Raw genomic sequence first — 18,001 nt, 5'->3', positions numbered from 1 at the left:
TGATTTTTGTGATGTGATCACAGCAGAGTTTTCCAGCCTAGACAGGACCCGACATTCTAATGTTAAAAACCAAACAGGGTTATTTTAAAGTTAACTCAAACTTTACTAGCCTTTAGATGTATAAAAAAGAAAGAAAATGGCAAGTGCCCATTTTGCTTTCCTTTGTGGAAATGCTGACAAACTCTTAATGGATATTTTCAAGAGTTTAGATTTAGTATCTAGATTTTCACAAAATCTAATATTAATAGAGATATTTTAATTTTTTTTTAAGTTAAACAGTTTACTACATTATTGTCTTTAGAAAAAGGTGAATCTGATTGGGAACGAGATAGTCTACCTTCACTATTCAAAATGAGCAAAATAAAACAAAACCCAAAATCCACCCCCCCCCCCAAGTATTCACTGTGAAAAATAAATTGGACGTTTCGCGATTCATTGCGTTGTATAACCCTTAACTTTTCTTACTAGCACCGAAAAGGAAACCTTTTTTATAATAGGGCTTTTGATCTGCCAGTGTCCCTTTAATTACAATAGTGTAGCTTAACTCAGTGACACACACGGCTGTTTTATTGGTTGGAGAGCAAGCCCAGCTGGGGCGGCGATTGAAGCACCCTAGGCAAAGAGCTTTGGATGGCCGCCTCCCATCAGCCTGTTAGTGGGGGGGGGGCCCAGTATGATGTCATGCCGCTTCTGATGATGATGTCTGTTCAGCTCTGGAACAAAACAATCCAAGTGCAGACCCAGTGCAGCATGATGGGCCCTTAATCACTGACCCCCTGGGGTGCATGCCAAGAGCCGGTAGCCCGTAGCTGTGCGTTATGGCCCGGGCACCAGCCCCTGGCTAAGGGAGAGACGCTCTAACCGTGGATAAAGCGATGGAGCTTTCTAAAGACACAGGCCATGGGCCCGGGGGGCTGGGCAGGCTGCTGTTCAGACTGAGCCAGAGCATTTTCTGTCGGAGGGGGAGGCTCCCGTGCGCCCTGCCTTTAAGGTGCAGGGAGAGAGAGACAGAAGCAGCCCGCGCTGCAGTTGTGGGGCTGCAGCCCGGGGCAGCCACAGCCGAAGGAGGCGTCGCGAGCGGAGCGGGGCAGCTGCTGCAGGGCCGGCCCCGGGGGGACGCCGCGGCGGAGCCGGAGAGCCCGGGCGGGTGAGGACGGGCTGAGCTAGGAGGCCGTGGATGGGGGTGCCGGGGAGGATGCTGCTGCAGCGGCCGGGAGGGGAGGGGAGGGGATGGGATGCAGGCGGCGGCGGCGGCGGCGGAAACAGCTGGGGGCAGCCTGGCTGGTGCCGGTGCTGGGGCTTGAGGCGCAGTGTCAGCGATCAGGGCGGGGAGAGGAGCTGCCGGTGCAGTCGGGGGGCAAATCCCGGAGCGTCAGGGTATGTGGCTTTTCTGAAGCCTGACGGGAGCGGGGGCTTGGGCAGCATTTGGCCACCCGAGAGCAAATTCACCTTCCCCTCCCTCCCCCGGGCACATTAGAGGCATCGTCCCTGCCTCCGGTGCGGGCCCCGCAATACAATCGGACTCAGCACATGCATGACCTGGACCTGGTTACTCTGCAGAGGCGGTAAAGGTCCCAGCAGGGCACTTCGCCTAGCAACAGCCACGCTCCTCCCCAGAAGAAGCTGCCTTTCGGCTGGGTGCTTTGATGTGACCTCACCCGCGTGTGGGGTGTAAAGCGCTTTGTTGTGCTAAATCATTATAAAACATCATTACAGGGACGGGGGCGATGTTACAGGAAAGGTGGAACTAGATGGGATTCTTTTCTAGAACATTTCCCCCAGCTATCATTTCCTGAGTCAGCATGACTGTTCTCAGGAATTTACCACAATTATGTAAGAACTAACACCAGGTTTGTCTATCTGTGAATTTACACCTGTGATGAGACATCACTGGTATTGCCGGAGGGTTGAACAATGTTAGGTGTTTGTTTTATTGCCTAAATTGTGGTTCTAGCAAGAAGAAGGGCCTGTGAATTCTTTAGTGCCCCAAAGTCTCTTGTGGGCTGCAGGGATTTTCTTAGTCCTTCTCTAATGTGGGTCTCAGGAATTGGCTTATTTGAATTTTTTAAAACAAGATTTTTTGCACAGATCCCTGTGCCACTTCAGATATGAACCAGGCATAAAACTGTAGGCTTTGTAAGTAAAATGGTTTACTGGTGAAGTTTGTTGAATGCTCTCTAGCCATCAGAATGACAGGCACAGAATGTTTAAGCTTGCAGGAGTTTTAAACTGAGTTTAAATATTTATTTCCGAGAGCATTGAGCACAGTGAGTGGGATTTCTCTTGAGTTTATAGGGCATAAGGCACATTCCTATCTGGGAGAATCAAAAGCATTTTGGGGGATTGTTTTCAGTGGAAAATTCCTAATCTATTTTAATACAGGGCAGTCTGTTGATGTACTCAGTATAAACCAAAGTACCTACACATGACCCCCTGAGCACCAGTGGAAACAACACTGAGCGTCTTCTATAACAGAGTAGGATATGTGTAATGCAGAATTTTCATCTCAGAGATCTCAAAATTTGGGCCAGGATTTAAAATAGTGTGTTTTAGTGTTTCCTTTTTTAAAAGGAAGAGTTGTTACTAATCTGTGACTTTTAAGCCTAAAGAGGAGGAGGATTTTGCTGCTTTATGATTTAAGACTTTAATGAAGGACAATGCCAGATTGGAGAAAGGCTAGTGGAAATTTCTGATGCAGCTAAGATGACCAGATGTCCTAATATTATTGGGACTATCCTGATATTAGGGGCTTTATCTTCTATAGGCAACCTATTCCCCCCTCCTGATTTTTCACACTTGCTGTCTGGTCATTGTAGATGAGAAATCTGATATATCAGGAAGGATTTGTTAGTTATGTATTGCTTACTGTTCTATGTCTGAACCATTTTAGCTTCATTTAGAAGTAATAGGACAATTTAATCAAGAGGGAGTATGTGTGTTGTATATATGTATGTCTTTCATATTTTAACAAATCAGTGGATCTTCATGAGCACCTATACAGTTCCGGTATTTAAAAAAAAAGTTTTTAAGTTCTCACTGTAACTAACTATTTTTAATTCGAAAGTAGATAAATAGCCACATAAAAATGTCTCTCTTGATTTTTAACATTGGAAAAGCAAAGTGGTATCCATGTCTATTATTTGGAGGAACCTGCCTTCTTCCCAAATGAAATTCTATGCGTATCAGATGGTGTAGTATAAATGCTACTTTGATCAATGTCTATATACTTGGAAAGAAATTCAGAATCTGGTTAGGTTGGAGCCATTCTTTTGATTTATTTGGGGAAAGCATCCAATCTCTTCCCCCAACCTTTCACATTCATATCTTCTCATATATGAGCAATGATAACTTCAGATATACAAATGAAATGAATAGGGAAATTACACAACTTGTGTAGACCGCTTAAAATGTGCGTTTATAGATGCTGATGTATATGCAGAGACATAAGGGATGGAGATTATTTTTGGATTTGGAAGAAAGAAGGGGACTTTTCTCTGTGTCTTTAAGCCAGCTGCTATTGTTGGAATCACAGCCAGTACCAGTTAAGCTTTTCAATGGTGTTTTAACCATGCTGTTGACAAGTACCAGTAATCAGTTGTTGCTGTGGTTTGATAACTGATAGTAAAAAACAGGGATGAAAACTGCACCCAAATTATTATTTCAGTTTGTATCTCTTGTGTTTCACAAAGTAAAAACAGGTCAAAGATACAGAGACTGTCAAACTCAGAAAAAAACTATGTATTGGTCTTGAAGCAGTCTGTAAATAAAGTCTAACAGTTGCATTTCTTAATTCCATCCCTCTCAGGACTGGATTAAGCAGGATAGCTAAGTGGCTCCTGGACAAGCAGTTCCCTCCATCGCATTTCAAATATTAATAGATTTTAATTTACATTATACAATTATATGGCTTCTGAAAGACTGCGGAGCATAGCACGTGTGTGAAAAGTCAGAACAGCTGGCATAAATTATAGTAGTATCAAAATGGTACATCAAATTATTTCTTATACATATGGCATTCTAAGCAGAAGATGGTTTCAAAGAGAAACTTTGATTTTTCTTATGTTATTAGCTAGTTCAGGTTGGGGTTCTGGTGACAGATTCCCTGCTATTGTGGTTTATCATAGCCTGAAATTCCTCAGTGGGGTCTTACATTTGTATTATGTTTTTCTTCTCTCGTAATATTTCAAATAAAAATAAGATGCATTTATTTTTTTTTAACTTTCAGTATTTTGAATTTAAAAATCTATTGCCATGTAAATCAGAAATTGAGTGCTTTGGACCCAAGTAACATTAAGCTAAATATAGACTATATCCAAAATGATTTTGACTTTTACAGACACAGTTCTTTACTGATAATGGCTACATTAAAGTTCAGCGGGCCTGTTTAATGAAGATATATATGTGATTTCTACAGAAAGAAAGTCCCCTATGACCTTGCACAGATTCGCGCAGCATACAAGATGGACTTTTTTCTTCCCTTGCTGAACTGAGCTCTAAATTCTCACCTACGTTTTTAGCTTCTGAATTCAAAAATTGTTTGGTATGTCAATACTCCCAGCGGTGTGTATTATCCTCCGTATGCTAAACACCATTTCATCAAAAGGAGTTTGCTGTGTAGGTTATGTAACATTCCCCAAGACACATTGTACAAAAAACTGGTGATACTAATGAAAAGTATCAGTGCTCTGTGCATGCTGCTCTGGTACTTTACTGATTTGGATTTGAATTCCCCTCCTCTCCCCCTTCCCGGATCTCATAAACAATATTAATCTAGTTCAGATGAATTTAGTTTTGGTGAGGAGGCATCCCTGTTTCAATTGTGCCACACAGTGTGCTGTTTTTGAAGCCTATTTGGGATTAATTTGTTAAAATCAAAATAAACATTTGAATTATACCCCAAGAATTCTCTTATACCAATTTGCGTACCAGCAAGGAACAAGACAGACTATAGACAAGGATTTAAAACTCATTCAGACTAACCAGTCAGTCTTTTGGCTAACAGTGCTGCTGAAATGCAGTTATTCTGCCATACTCTTACGTTTCAGTAAGTAGCAGCTTTTGTACTTTTGAAACTTACATTTTTACATTTGAACAGGTTGTTCAATTAATTGAGTTCAAGTGGGGAATAATGATTTTTGACCTGACGAATGCTTGGTTATAAATTTCCTTGCTCTTCCTTCTGCTTTTGATAATTATTCATTAGATTCTTTTGGATGAAGGGGCTATTGGGTAAATTCTGTGGGACTATCTGGAACTTCTCTTGAACGATTTTAAGTCCTGTTTCACCACCTACGTTACTTCTGTCACTCACACATGTGCTGTTTCTGGCAGCAGTAAGACATTTGGGATGACAGGGTTTTATTTTGAATCCCTTTCTACAGAATGCTTTAATCTTAGAGGCATGTGGTCCAGTGGTTAGCTCAAACCTGGGCAGCAGCACTCGTAGGTTCTAGTCCTAGCTCTGCTGCTAGCTCATTGTAAACGTCAGTGTTTCCATTTTGCATATGAATGTCATGGTTACCCACCTTGCATTGGTATTGTATTCTAAGGCTTGCCTAATTAATGTTTAGGAAGTGCTTTGAGGACCTTGCAAGGAAGGCACTGTAGAAGCCCAGAGTGGTGTTTTTTTCCCCCTCCCATATGTTGCTATGCAAACAACACTTGGTTACAAAGCTCTCCTTGGGATATTTTAGTCTTTGAGAACAGATTGTGATCCAGTGACGTGCAGCTGTTAATGAGTGCAAGTCATGGGTTTTGGCTTTTGTTTTAATTGAATTTTGACAGAATCAAAATGTTGCTTGTGTTTCTGTGCTGGTTAAATTAGCATCTTTTTTTTTTTTTTGTTAGTTGTGTTGCCTTTTTAATAGTAGTAATGTTATTTTGTCTTCGTTAGGTGTTACTGTGGGCTAAAAAACACAACCTAGCCACTTGAGGTGGCTGCTGAAGAACAAAACAAAGTGCATCCTTTCTCTAAGGGCTAAGTTTGCCTCTTCCACACTCTTCCTGGTCCCTGCTGGCATGACATGTGGTGCAGGAAGCCAAGTTTGCTCCTGCTATAAAATTTTTGTTGCCTTTTTAATTCTATTATTAAAAAAAAACAAAACCCACAACAGTCAACAAGACACTTTCTAGATGGTAAAAGACATTTTAAGTAGATTGCTAGTCTGAATCAGTGCCACTGTTACCTGCGGTTTGGGGGTTGATTTGTAGAATTAATTTTCTCTATATGGTTTTGCTTGTATGATTTTATGCTGCCCTCCTTGCCCCTCCCAGCATACGGGGTGTGAGGCAAGGTGAAGGAGTGGTGGGCTGTGATAGTTCTTGCCTATTGTCACAGCCCCAGACGGCTGGGGAGAGAACCACCCTCCCCAGAATCTAGGGAATGCAATAGGTACTGCTGGGGGAATTCTGCGCCACCCTTCATGTCCCCCGCAGATTTCTTCGCTTTCCCACAGAAAAATTACTTCCTGACAGGGAAACAAAGGAAAGCTGCAAGAGCAGTCATGCACCACTCCCTAGGAGAGTAGGTATATCATTTCATGCACCCGGAGCAGCTGGCAGAGAGGTAAATTACCACGGGGCTAGGGACACCCCAGCCAGTAGCTCCTACCCTGAGCTGGGATCAGCTGCTGGTCCTAGCTGGGCTGGAGGCAGGAGAGGAAACAACTTCCTCTTCTCCTGCAAGAAGTGTTTGGGGCTGTGTCACACACCCCCCAGAAACCTCCCCCAGCTGCAGGAAGCTCAGCATCCTACCCTCCTTCCTGCTCCTCAACTGTGGGGGGGAGGGGGTCACTGTATGGGGAGCTGCTCCCCCATACACCCAATGCTCATGCATCCGGACCTCTCATACCCAGACACCCCTGCCAAGCCTCACCATGTACATCCAGAACTCCCCTAGTCCTCCATACCCAAACCCCATCCCACTGAACCTCAACCCCTGCATCTGGAGTCCCCCAGCACGCAGACCCCTATCCCTGCACCCAGACCACTACCCAGACCACCAGCCCCACTCCCACAGCACCGAGACATTCCCTCCTCCCCCTCTCCACTATGACCTCCACACCCAGATCCCTCTGCTGATCCCCAACCACCTTCACCTGGAAGCCTTTGCAGAGTCCCATTGCCCCTGCATCTAGAACCTCCCCCACGAAGCCCCCGTGCATCCAGACCCCCCCCCAAGCACCCGTTGTCCCCCCCCCCCCCCCCCTCCCAACCCCCCCCCCCCCCACTGAGCTGCCTGCATCCAGATTGTCCCACACAGAATCCTTTCACACCACACCTGGATCCCCTGACACTGAGCCACTCCACACTTGGATCCTGCCTGGTTGAGCCTGCGTGCCCACACCTGGTGCATGTGGCGCAAAGGGGCAGGGCCCCAGGGTGTTTCTGGGGCAGACCCAGACCTTGTGCTGCGTAAGGGTCGTGTACAGCCTCACCTCTGAGTCCGTGTCCCAGGGGTGAGGGGCCTGCAGGGTGATTTCCCACCTTTGTGCAGCCAGAGGCCTGTGCTCCCCACTGCCATGCTGGAGCCTCTGCATTTATTTATTGACACATGAAACTTGCAGTATTTTGCAGAATTTTAAAATATTGTGTGCAGAATTTATAATGTTGGTGCAGAATGCCCTCAGGAGTAAATAGGGTGGATTGATTTAAATCAAAGCAATGTAAATCACTGATTTTAATCATGATTTTAATCAGCAAGCAGAAAACCTTTTTTTAAGCCATCAATTTAAATCGTGTACTTTTTATTTTCCTAAAGCAAGTTTGATTCTCATTGGTAGGTAACCATTAAAATATGTTGGTTTGCAACTAAATATAGCTTTTACACTAAATTTGGTACTTCTTTTTGCTAACCAGGAGCTTACGCTATTTAATTTATTACACATTTATTTAATCAATTGTATAGTTATAACTTACATTGATTCAGATTCTTAATTCTTATTTTTAATTATGTTTGAAAATAATGAATGAATGATACAGTTCTTATTGACTGGATGATTAATCTTTTACTTGTGATTTGTGTCTAGCTCTACTTGGCTGAAAATTCAAAATGCACAAAAAACAGCAATTTATTCTTTTTAAAACTACCTTAAATGTTTATTTACAGTGGTATAAATTCGGAGTAAGTCAGTTGAAGGCAGTAGAGTTACTTTGGTGGCAGTGAATGAAGAATAAAACCCAATGCTATAGTAATGGAAACATTAGTATTTTGTATTTTTTGCAAATGTCAAATCACATCAGTCTTGTATCCGGAATGGAAAGAGAAAACATGCACATGTCGTTCTGTACCTGCATGTATACATACATGTGTTGTATTAGAGCTTGCGAGAAAGGCATACAATATTTCTATTCAGATTTGTCAGACGCATTTGGTTTACGAGGGATGTGTTTCCTTGAGTAGTGTAATGCTCATTGGGAATATTTAATCATATGAGTTGTAACAGCTGCCCTGGCTTACCCCAGGAACAGACTGCAGACAGGAAGCTGGTAAACATCTTTGCTTGTTGAACTCTAATGCAGAACAGCCAATTGGAACAAATAATACACTTCCTGGTTGCTGCCCCAGCCAGCACACCCCTCTTTAAAGGGAATCACATCAAATAACTGGAACTCTGAACCAGGCTTTCAGACCCTACAATAGACATTAATCAAATGCTCTTTGTGCATTAAATATCTTTCCGTGTGTTCTGTAACTTGAATGATACTTTATCTAGAGCTGTTGACTGAGTAACTCATCAAGAAAACTCAATCTGTTATTGTAGGAGTACAAAGAAACGTCCATCTCTCTAATACATTACAGCCCCATTTATCAAAAGGTTTTGGGGGCAATATAAAATCTTTGGGGAAGAGGGTTTCAAATAAATAGGAATAGTGGGAACCTGACTGAGTTTTAGTTAATGTGATTTAATTGTACTAATTTTTTTAATGATAGTTGTGATCCTAAGTTTCCATCTTCCTTGTTTCCTTCAGTTCAGCCAAGCTATTATTGTTAAATTTCCTAATGCTTGGGCTTGATGAGGTACATCCTACTGTTAAGTGGATTCTTTCAGTTGGCTCAGAATGCTTTAATCTTCTCACTCTTTTTCAGTGTTTGTCCTGCGTGTTGACTTGCACTTTGTACATGCTTGGAACTAGTGTCTTGATATTATTTTATTACATGAAGTGATATAAAATGGGAAAGGTTGAACAGGGGGCAGTGACCTTGTACTTTGAAGTACTGCTGATGGTTCAAACAGCAGAAATGAACAGCATCTCTCTATTAAATATGAAAGAAAAAAGCACTGGAATATAATTTACTTTTTTCTTTTTTAGTAATTGTTTCAGAACATCATCGGTACCGGTGGCCCGTGGCAGCTGAAGCCAGGAGGAAGAGGCTTTTCTGAACAGTAAGCCCTGCTTTTAAAGACTCTGATTGTTATGCTTAAATTCTAATCAGAGAGTGGGGTGTTTTTCAATAAATTAATGTCTTTTTGAAAGAAGTTATAGTCAATGTTCTCCATCTGCTGCACACCCACCTACTGTCTAAGTTAACAAAGCCAGCCTCACAGTTAAATGTGCTACTTGTGAGATCTACAGCCAAGCAACAGCTAAATAGTGCATGAGGTGGCAAAATGGGGAAGTGCATTGGCCAAGCAGAAACTCTAAGGCAGTGGTTGAAGACAATTGTTGTTGCCCGTGACCCAACATAATTATATCTTTTGACTAGAGTTTTCATAAAATCATAATATTGCAATACATTCCAGCTTAACCCACTTTACATAACTAACGCTAGCCTTAGTAAGCTTATGGTAAGGAATGTGGGAGGTGGCCCAGGGTAGGGCAGAGGGTGGGGTGTGGGAGTGAGGGCTCTGTCTGAGGGTGAGGGCTCTAGGGTGGTGCTAGGGATTAGGGGTTCAGGATGCAGGAGGGGGCTCTGGGCAGAGCAGAGGATTGGGATGCGGGGGGCTGAGGACGCTGGCTGGGGGTGTGGGCTCTGGGCTCTGGGGTGGGGCCAGGGATGAGGAGTTTGGCGTGCAGGCAGATTGCCCTAGGGCTGGGGCCAGAGGACTCCCCCCAGCCTTCTCCCCGCCCCGGGGGAGGGGTCTCTCTCTCCCCCTGCCAGCAGGCAGAACCGAGAGGTCTGGGGGAAGGGTCCCGGGGGAAGGGGCCCCTCTTTCCCTCTGCCGGTAGGCAGCACGGAAGGGAAGGGCCTCTCTCTCTCTCTCTCTCTCTCTGCACGGAGCTCCTGGGGAAGGGTCCCTCTCCCGGCCGGCAGCAGCGAGCTCCCGGGCCGGGGGAAGATGCCTGCAAGTCCCAACTTGCTCCCCTCCCCAGTTCCTGCTCATCCCCTAGCTCTCTCCTCTCCAGGTCCCTGCTGCGTGGCCCTTTAGAGCTCCTTTGTTATAATTTGAACCAGCAAGGCGCCCCAATGCCTGACATTCCGCGACCCAGTATTGGGTCACGACCCATACTTCGAAAAACACTGCTCTAAGGCACAGTACCCAAAGCTGGCACATTGCCTCCAGGAGCAATGGTGGAGTATAGCTGTTGCTGTATCCCCTGAAAGCGTGCAGTGTGTGCTCCCTGCCTTCTCCCACAAACTCCTTATGCTAGGCCATAAAGGGCGGGGGGGGGGGAGGGGAGCTCACACCTCTAGATGTTATAGCACCACTGAATTACTAGAGATCCTACATCCTCCTGTCTGGAGAGGATATAGGCTGGGAGTGTGCTGTTCTCCTGCACAAGGGTAAAGGGAGGGGAGCCTCTACATACTTTCTTCAAGCTTTTACACATTCACAATATGGCCCTGAGTAGGGAAAGTGCCTGGGCACTTCTGGGTTAATGCCCTTGGAAATTAGACTGTCCCTGTTCCTTCGCTGTGCTCAAACAGAACATTTTCTTCAGCACGCTTTCCCCCAGCTAAGCTTAGCCATTATATTTTTAAATATGTTTCTGAATTTTAATATAAAAGATGGCCCAGTAGTACAGCTCCAGTTCAGAATAGATTATAAGTACAGTGTTTGGTTCCTGTTCGGCAAAGTACTATACCAGCTGTAGCAACTACTGTAATACCTCAAAATAATCAGACCCATCTGGAGCAAACAGAAGTAGGTTTATCCATGGGCCCTATTGTGAGAAGTTGAGCAGTAGCATTGGGAGATGGGTGGTTAGTGAACCTTGGATTTAAATATGCTTGGATTTATCATTCATTCTTGTGAGGAGGCTAGCATTGGGAAATGGATGGTACAGCAGATGTTCAGCATCAGGAATTAAGGGATATGCCCAGGATGTCTGTGTGACAGGGTTTAATCCTTCAGTAGTAAAGTGCATGCATGCTGTTTAGTGATGAGAGTATAGAAATAAAGGAATCCCACATTATACTATACAGACGATTGCATTTGAAAAGCAATTTATATTAGCAATCCCAGAACATGGAAGTTCTTTGAGATCTTGCATTTGGAGCACTCTGAGGTTCTGGCAGGGGCCCTTTTAACATAGCTCTTGGGAACAATATATTTTCAGTCTAGTATGAGGATTTGAATGCTCTGGTATTTTCTCAGAGAAGGGAACCAATTTGAGGCTTCCGAGGGCCTGTACTCGAAGAATGCTATGCCAGGTGTCCTTCCCAGACTTCCTTGAGACCTTTAAGAGGCTATGCTCCTTGATTAACAGCTGCCTGTCTAAAGCAGAAATAAGTCTGACCCAGGACACATGAGGTTGAATTTTAGGTCCGTTATTGTATGCTGTGAATCTCAGACTTGGTATGGAGGATAGGAAGGCTAATTGGGTTAAATGAATGCTTAGTCTGAGCTTTCTTACCCCAGTCTTCAGATTGGGGATAGCATGATGGTAGGGAGGGGGTGAGAATTTATGTTTTGCAAAGTGCCGTAGCAACTAAATTATGACCAGCTGTCTTTAACTTGGATCAGAGAAGATGAGATTGCAGTTTTTAGGTTTGGAAGAAATAGGGTTTTAAAACTGAAAACAATTTTCTGAATTCCTGAACAATATCTGTTGTATATTACAATATCTGTTGTATGTTTAATGCCTTCCTCTTATCTTGGCAGCCTTTCCTTCATTCACTATTCTTATTTGACATATGCAGGTGAGGTAGAGCCTTAAAGAACAACATGGACCTTGATGTGTTAAACATGTTTGTTATAGCAGGAGGCACTCTGGCTATCCCCATTCTGGCATTTGTAGCATCCTTTCTCCTGTGGCCTTCTGCACTGATCAAAATCTATTATTGGTAAGTTAAAGTATAAGAATATTAGCATGGAAAGATTATTTTTGGTTCACCACACTATAACTTAGATTTAAAATGTGTGGTTGCCAGACAAACTGAGTGCTCAGTAAGTCCCACTTATCTTAAAGATGCGGTCCCCGTTGATCTTATTGTTTATTATTCACATTCTTAACTCGTATTCATTCAGTAGAGCATGGGGCCTCAGACTCGGGTGGAGGGCCCCATTGTGACAAGTGCTGTACATACGCATAGTAAGGAACGGCACTTTCCCCGAAGAGCTTACAATCTAACTAGACAATGCAGATAAAGGCTGGGAGAGAGGAAGTATTATTTATCCTGAGTTTGCAGATAGGGACCTGAGGTACAGAGAGATTGAGCAACTTGCTCAGGGTCACATATGAGCAGTGATGTTGGAACAATTTTTATAGAGAGGGTGCTGAGAGCCATTGAACAAAACTGTAAACCCTGTGTATGATGGAAACCACTTCAAGCCAGGGGGTGCTGCTGCACCCCTAGCCCTGCTAGTTCCAGCACCCCTGCATATGAGGTCCCTGTCCAAGCCAGGTACTGAACCCTGGTCTCCTTAGTCCCAGAGTTCAATGATGTGTTCTCTTCTAGCCCAGAGAAATGACTAACAGCGGAGTCCAGCTTTAATACATTTTAGAAGACAGGATTGTTTAGTGACAAGGAGTGTTATGAAAACTTCCCAAAATCTCAGTCAGCTATACTTGATACCAAGGCACACTGGCACCTGGGGGAAGTATTCTTAGGGCCCATAATATAAAATTAGATTAAGACTTTAACATGTGGATGGAATTTTGTTATAATAGATTTGTACTACTCTTAAAACACATAACTTTAAAACACAGACTGAAGGAATACTACCATTCCTTATCACACTCTCCCATCTGAGACTTTTTGGGTTATGTCTTTGTTGCAGGTTGCTAGGCAGAACTTGATTATCCAGGTTGCGTTCATTTGAGAGGGAGGGCTGCCCCTGGGAACTGGTGTCATTTGCACTTTTCGCAGTACAGGAGAACAGACTCGGGACAAGTGGCTTGTTGGACACCTTCATCGATCAGGAAGGCTATTTGGATCTTGTGGGCAGGAGTAATTGTCACAATGGGACCAGAATGTGGGTTCAAGCAGAGCAAAGAAACAAGACAAAGTGTGGGAGAGAATTGAAAGCAAGAGAGCAATTGACAGAGGCTTCATGATTCCTCTGTGAACTGGGACAGGGCAATCGTCCAGCAAGACAGAGTGGAAACCTGGTAATTTCATGCTCAGGAGTCAGGACAAATAGAAATGTTATGCTCAGGAGAAGTAGAAAACCTCTGTGCAGCAGTAATCTGCATTGGTAATGCAGTTGTCAGAGTCTGTGCAACTCCTCTTGACATCTCATGACAAGCTACATTTCTGTGAGTTATTCCTTTGCAAAGGAGATGATGATAATGGGCTCTCACTGAGAGAAGCATTAATGGATCTAAGTTCGTTCCCCCTGACAGCTGTATTGTGACTGTACTTACAATAGCCTGGCCAGTCTTATTTCAAAATGGCTAGGCTGTGCTGAACAAACACAAGGTACCTTCATGTGGTCTGTCACTGTCTTAAATATGAATGTTAATCTGAGTGTTCTGATTTGTATCAGGTTACACAAAGCTTCTCTGACGCCACATCTTTCCTCATGATTAAGAATATAATCTGAAATGTGAAAACTGTTCATTACAGAAAGGAGGTTCTCAGCTCTCTCTTTTTCTTTGCACTGGAGTGTTGAAGAGAAGTTGTATAATATTCCTCATTAGTCTATTGTACCCCATCCTTTCCAATAATAGAGGAGAACCACACTAGCTCTTTAGTCTACACGGAAACGAGATGAAGAAATGATGATGATTTCAATCCCTCTGTTTATTTCAGCTGGGGGTTTAAACAGAAAATATTCTTTTAAAAATGCCTCATCTGGCATTCCAGCTGTGTTCCAGTATTGCTGTACCTGATGTACAGTTAACAGTATGAGTTGTTTTAATTTGGTCACTCATCAATTCCACTCTACTGCTGGGGTATCTTAAAGTCAAACTGATCTTCCGTAGAAATTTCTGACCATAGTGCAATTTGTAATCCCGTTTCCACTCACTCAGACGAGGCAGCAGTATCAATCTCTCTCTCTCTTTTTTTTTTTTTTAAATGGACAGACGTGTAGGTCTAACACAGATTTATTCTAAGTAATCTCATAATCTATGTATTCAGGCAACTGAAGGTTAAAACTGGCTGGATGTAATCAAACCCAGGAATATTGGTAACTAAATATGTGTAAGGAAGAATTCCTTTTCTTTAAACATCACAGCAGGAACTGTGAGGCAGAATGATGCTTCTGCAAATGATGGTTTAAAAAATATCACCGGTTCTCTGCTATGGAGATGTCAGTCCAGTGCTGGGACTTCTGCGTCCTCTGGCTTTTATAAATCCGCCTGGCAAAAGAGGATTAACCAAGTTTCACTTCCTTGTAGATGCTTTTCCTGTTTTTTAAAATCTCTATTCTGTGTGTCCTTGGAATGTGTCTCCATAATGGCCCATAACAAGTCGAGTTATTAGCAGCCATTGCCGTAACAAAGATTGTACAGACTTGTTTACTTAGATCAGGGGTGGGCAAACTTTTTGGGCTGAGGGCCACATCTGGGTGAGGAAATTGTATGTAGGGCCGAGGCAGGGAGTTGGGGTGCGGGAGGGAGTGAGGGGCTTGGGAGGGGGTGCGGTGTGCAGGAAGGGGCTCAGGGCAAGGGACTGGGGCAGAGGAGGGGTGCATATGGGGGCTCAGAAGGAGATTGGGGTGCAGTAGGGGTGCAGGCTGCGGGAGGGGGCTCAGGGCAGGGGGTTGGGGTGCAGGAGGGGTGCAGAGTATACAGGGGGCTCAGGGCAGGAGGTTGGGGTGCAGGAGGAGTGTGGGGTGCGGCAGGGGGTTGGGGTGCAGCAGGGAGCTCAGGGCAGGGGGTTGGGGTGCAGGAAGGGGCTCAGGGCAGAGAGTTGAGGTTCAGGAGGGGTGCAAGGTGCAGGCAGGGGGCTTAGGGCAGGGAGTTGGGGGGGCAGGGTGCAGGAGGTATTTGGGCTCCAGCCCAGCGCCGCTTACCTAAAGCAGCTCCGGTGTGGCAGCGGCGCACCACGCCTGGCCTAGCCCCACGCCACGCTGCTCCAGGAAGTGCTGCGGCCCCTGGGGGGGGGGGGGGGGGCAGAGGGCTCCGCGTGCGTTGCCCTTGCAGTGCCTCTAGGTACCGCTCCCATTGACCGCCGTTCCCTGTTCCCGGTCAATGGGAGCTGTGTGGGGCAGTGCCTGGAGGCAAGGGCAACACACGGAGCCCTCTGCACCCCCCTCCCCCACCCAGGGGGCCACAAGAAAGTGGCACAGGGGGGCACTCTCATGGGCCGGATCCAAAGTCCTGAAGGGCTGGATCCAGCCCACAGGCTGTAGTTTGCTCACCCCTGACTTAGATTGTACACTCTTTGGGGGCAGGCACCATCTTTCTGTTCTGGGTTTGTACAGCACTTAGCACATCAGGGTCCTGGTCAAGACTAGGTGTAGCAGAGTGCTGACTCACCGACACAGCGCCTCCTGCTGGTCGTTTAAGAATTAGCTCATCCAGAACATAGAGCACCTCCTGGTGGCCGGTGTTTCACCTGCCTCAGGCCCCTGTGTTCCTCCCAGACCCCCTTACCTTGGGGTTCTGCTCACTGCAGTACGCCCACATGCTGGGTCTCCCCTCCCAGGGGAACCCCCAACCCTCTACACCCACCTTGCCTCAGTGGCTACTGCCAGTCATCATCTACCCTGCTCTCACTGGGGCAGACTGCAGTCTGTAAAGGCCACTCATCATTGGCAAGGAGGTTGGACCAGCTGCCTCTGCCTATTTCCGGGCTGCACCTCCCAGCCCCAGTACCTGCATAGGCCTTTATCAAGGCCTCAGCCTGGGGGGGTTGCCAGGCTGGAGCTCCCCAGCACCGCTCTGCTCTGCTTCAAGTACCCTATTCCCAGGCAGCTACATCCTTCTCCCTCCAAAGCTAGAGAGAGACTCTGACCAAGCTCTTTCCTTAGGTCTTCTTATACTCCCAGCCCGGCCCTGATTGGCTGCCTCAAGCCCTCTCCTGATTGGCTCCCCCAGGCAGCCCTTTCCCAGGGCTGTTTTTAACCCCTTCCACACCGGAGCAGGGTGACCGCCCCTCTATGCTAGGGCTCCTAGGTGCTACAATAATACAATTAATCAACAAGAAGAAGTAGCACAAGCCTATTAACAGACAGCGTGAAGCCTGGTGCTGCAGAAATTGGTATTTTGGTGAGTGAAAGAAACAAAAATGCTTTTTCACTCTCATGATTAGATTGTGGAACTCGTTGCCACAGGGTGTCACTGAGGTCAAGAATTTAGCAAGATTCAAAGAGGGATTGGACGACGATATGTATAACAAAATATCCACAGTTGTTATAGCACTAAAAGCAGAGTTTTGGAAAGGATACAAAACCAGTCATCAGGGTTTAAGACAATCTCTCAACTAGTTGGGATTAGGATGAGGCCTTCATGGGGAGATGGATTACCCCAAATCTGCCTATGCTGGGCTTTCTTGCACTTTCCTTTGAAGCATTTGGGTGCTGGAGAATAACAGAATAAACAATACAAATTCTTGGGCTGATCCAGAATGGCAGTTCCTATGTTCTTGTAAATATTTAGTCAGTGGAGACATAGGCAAGAGTTTCAGAGTAGAGAAGATGTTCAGAAAAGGGCTGATGCCAGAGAGCTCTGAGGAGCCAGGCTGAGTAGGCAGGTAAGAATGTGCAATATGTTTTAAAAAATGGTTAGGGACTGAGGGAGAAGTCCATGGAGTTTATGCTGAGGAATGGCATGGCTGCATCAGCAAGGGGGGGAAAGGATGAGAGGATTTTTCTAAAGAGATAAATGCCTGTTTCTTTTCTAAGCTTAGTTTTGAGTCTACATCTGTAGTAGCTGGATCTGTAATGCCTGGATAGAACTAGGAATTGCGTAGGAGTCTTGTGTACATTTTTGTTACAGAATATCCAGAAGGTCTGCAGAACTCTCCCCCCCCACTTCCTGTGAATCTTGTTTCTTCAGAATTTGTATTGTTTAATTTGTTGTTTATTCTGTTTCACTAGAAATTGTTTTTTTTGTTCTCGAATCATATTTTCTTTGGGAATGAGAGGCTACTCAGTCCTCTTTCAATCCATGGACCATTTCCACTTCTCAGGGTAGACTGAGCTCTTGAGAGCAGGCTGAGATCACAGACCCAACAGGGGTAGCCAGTGACAGCATGTTGCAATTCAAAACCTGTTCTCTTTGTCCCCCCATTCCCTCTCTCCCCTCCCCATTATTGTTCTTACGGGTTGCACTAGGTCTACAAAGAGCTATACTCTTAATGATAGAGGCCATGGCCTTAGTTTGTAGTTGGGGTGCTACAGAATGTCTTTTTCCCGCTCACCTGCTTTTGGCGTGTCTCTCCATGCAGGGTTTGAGCTCTGAGGCTGCTCCATCTGGCCGTGGATCGCTCCTCCTTTGCTTCGTGTGCTAATCTGTTTAGCTGCCATTCCTGCCGCTGCTAATAGCGTTAACACCTTGTGAGGGATCAGTTCAGCTTTAGACAGATTATTTTGTCTTTTGCTGAATTGATCCATCAGGATCAGTTGCTAAAAATGTTAATATCTTGCCCAGTGATGGTTTACACAGGGCACCTGAGGCAAACTTTAAGACACTTACTCATTCAGGGTGAAATTCACCTCTGTAC

The 18,001-nt window shown here is 45.1% G+C and overlaps 1 protein-coding gene across 2 annotated transcripts in view; it reads left to right on the top strand.

Annotated features, from left to right (window-relative positions):
• The first annotated feature begins 704 nt into the window (after positions 1-704).
• ABHD6 (abhydrolase domain containing 6, acylglycerol lipase) overlaps positions 705-18,001 on the top strand; it is a 35,550-nt gene continuing 18,253 nt past the window's right edge. The window contains exons 1-3 of one of the 2 annotated variants that reach the window (XM_034775945.1): positions 705-1,147; positions 9,313-9,386; positions 12,086-12,229. In XM_034775945.1, the coding sequence (XP_034631836.1) occupies positions 12,111-12,229 (119 nt within the window). In that variant the 5' untranslated portion in view covers positions 705-1,147; positions 9,313-9,386; positions 12,086-12,110. Of the gene's footprint in view, positions 1,148-1,355; positions 1,378-9,312; positions 9,387-12,085; positions 12,230-18,001 lie in introns of those variants that run through there. The other variant, XM_034775946.1, reaches the window with a different exon arrangement.

The sequence above is a fragment of the Trachemys scripta genome, chromosome 7, assembly GCF_013100865.1.
Source record: "Trachemys scripta elegans isolate TJP31775 chromosome 7, CAS_Tse_1.0, whole genome shotgun sequence".
Classification (NCBI taxonomy): domain Eukaryota; kingdom Metazoa; phylum Chordata; order Testudines; family Emydidae; genus Trachemys; species Trachemys scripta.
This window is presented reverse-complemented; position numbering and strand designations above follow the sequence as displayed.